Source organism: Trypanosoma grayi, assembly GCF_000691245.1.
Source record: "Trypanosoma grayi strain ANR4 Tgr_1959_V1, whole genome shotgun sequence".
Taxonomy (NCBI): Eukaryota; Euglenozoa; class Kinetoplastea; order Trypanosomatida; family Trypanosomatidae; genus Trypanosoma; species Trypanosoma grayi.
In genome coordinates, this window is record NW_008827577.1 from 1 (window position 1) to 1620 (window position 1620).

The 1620-nt window shown below is 61.6% G+C and overlaps 3 protein-coding genes across 3 annotated transcripts; 1 reads left to right on the plus strand and 2 right to left on the minus strand.

The window, feature by feature from the left end:
- Nucleotides 1-659, minus strand: DQ04_19591000 (hypothetical protein; the record flags this gene model as incomplete). The annotated part of the gene is made up of 1 exon (XM_009317835.1): nucleotides 1-659. A coding segment is annotated over one exon (659 nt), but the record flags the coding sequence as incomplete, so codon positions are not given.
- Nucleotides 660-728: 69 nt separating this feature from the next.
- DQ04_19591010 (hypothetical protein) lies at nucleotides 729-1061 on the minus strand (the record flags this gene model as incomplete). The annotated part of the gene is made up of 1 exon (XM_009317836.1): nucleotides 729-1061. The coding sequence occupies one exon, from the start codon at nucleotides 1059-1061 to the stop codon at nucleotides 729-731; it is 333 nt and encodes a 110-aa protein (XP_009316111.1).
- A 175-nt stretch (nucleotides 1062-1236) lies between these two features.
- On the plus strand, nucleotides 1237-1620 carry DQ04_19591020 (hypothetical protein; the record flags this gene model as incomplete). Its single annotated transcript, XM_009317837.1, has 1 exon — nucleotides 1237-1620. A coding segment is annotated over one exon (384 nt), but the record flags the coding sequence as incomplete, so codon positions are not given.

Genomic DNA, 1620 nt, shown 5'->3' on the forward strand with positions numbered 1-1620 from the left:
GGCGGTGTAGTGTGGCGGCACGCCCCCGCCCCCGCACGCGTCTGCGCTGCCGATATGCACGACCGCAGACGAATGGTGGCCGTGGCGTGTGCCTTGTTGTGCGGCATGTCTGCGCTGCCCGGAGCCTGCGGGTGTGACGGACCGCTTCTGCGACGTGACGGGTGGTGCTGGCACCGCGGCGACGTGGCGGTGGGCGCGCGGCGACAGCGGAGCGGTGCATAGTGTGCGTTGCGCGCACTGCGGTGCTGGCGGCTGAGGTGCCGGTCCTCCACCCCAGCAGGGCGGCAGCATGAACCCAGCTGCTGTGTGCCCCACTGAAGGGGCTCGCTGCGTGGCCTCCCACTCGATCCGTCTTTTGCTGCTGCTGAGTGCGCTGTGTGGGCTGCCACCAGTCGCACTTGCGCCGCTCTATCTATTTCTTTGTCCCTCCTGTTGTATTTGTGATGGGAGACACAGTCGCCCGGGGAAGGTACTCTGAACGCCACGAAGCCGCTGCTTCGACCGGTGACTATGGGGCGGCGAGCACTGCACCCTGGTGGGGTGGACTGCTGCCTGCACGTATGCATGGGGCTGGTGGTCTCTGTGCTTCTGGTGGCTGCTCCACGAGGTGCGGTGGGCCAAAGCACCGAAGCAACGAGAGTTGTACAGATGCTCTCCATTGACGCGAAGGTCCGCTTGTCTAATAATCACGTCAGGAAGGCAGCTGGTGTGGGCTTCTTGGCATTGCTCTATTCACGTGGGTACGTTGTTTTGCGACGCTGACTAGGAGGCCCGTGCTTCGGAGGATGAGGAGAGCCTCTTGCCACATCGGTGCCACGCTGCTGTAGCTTTTGTAGTTTGTGCGGTAGTGGCATTTCGCTTCTCTTCTCGTCCGGGAGGCTTGTGTGTGGCTGTGCGCATCTTTCGCTGTCTCTGCTGGTAGGCGGCGCCCCGAAGCATCTGCGGGGGACTCGACGTTGTCGGACGCCACCCTTGTGGTGCCGATGCGGCTGACGTGTTGTGGACGCGGCGCCTCGTTTCGGTCCGGGACGTCTGGGCGATAATGTGGAGGGCACTGCCATGATTGTGTGTACTCTTACCGTCTGCTTGCTGTGCGGTTCAATGGGATCTGTGTTTTGGGAGAAAGTCCTCTGTTTCCCTTTTGCAAAGGGACGTGTGTGGGATGTGGTGCGCCGCTGTTGGTGGCTTTGCACCTCGTTCTGTGTGCCGCGCTAGGTGGGTCTGGCACGCGCTGTGATGCCTGTGCGCTGGATTGCTATGTGCGTGTGTGACAGACGAGTTGCTGGTGTGGCTGGCGCTAGTGGTTGGACTACAGTGGCGCTGTGTGGTGCTGGAGTAGTATGGACTGCTGTGCCGTACCTGTGCTTCGTGTTGTTGTTGCGGTGCCGCGTTGGTCGCGCCTCCTTGCCGATTGTGCTTGTGCGCTGGCCTGTTTATGGCTCCCGCGTCTCCTTGCTGTGTGTGAGGCTCTGCACCTTGCCAGCTGCATGCGTGCGGTTGTGCTTGCGAGCATCACACGTGTGCACTACTCCCCCTCTCGCTCCTGTTTCTTGCTTTGCTTGCGGCAGAAAGGCACAAGCACCACAACAAGAAAGTATTCTCACGGCGATGCGCACAGCG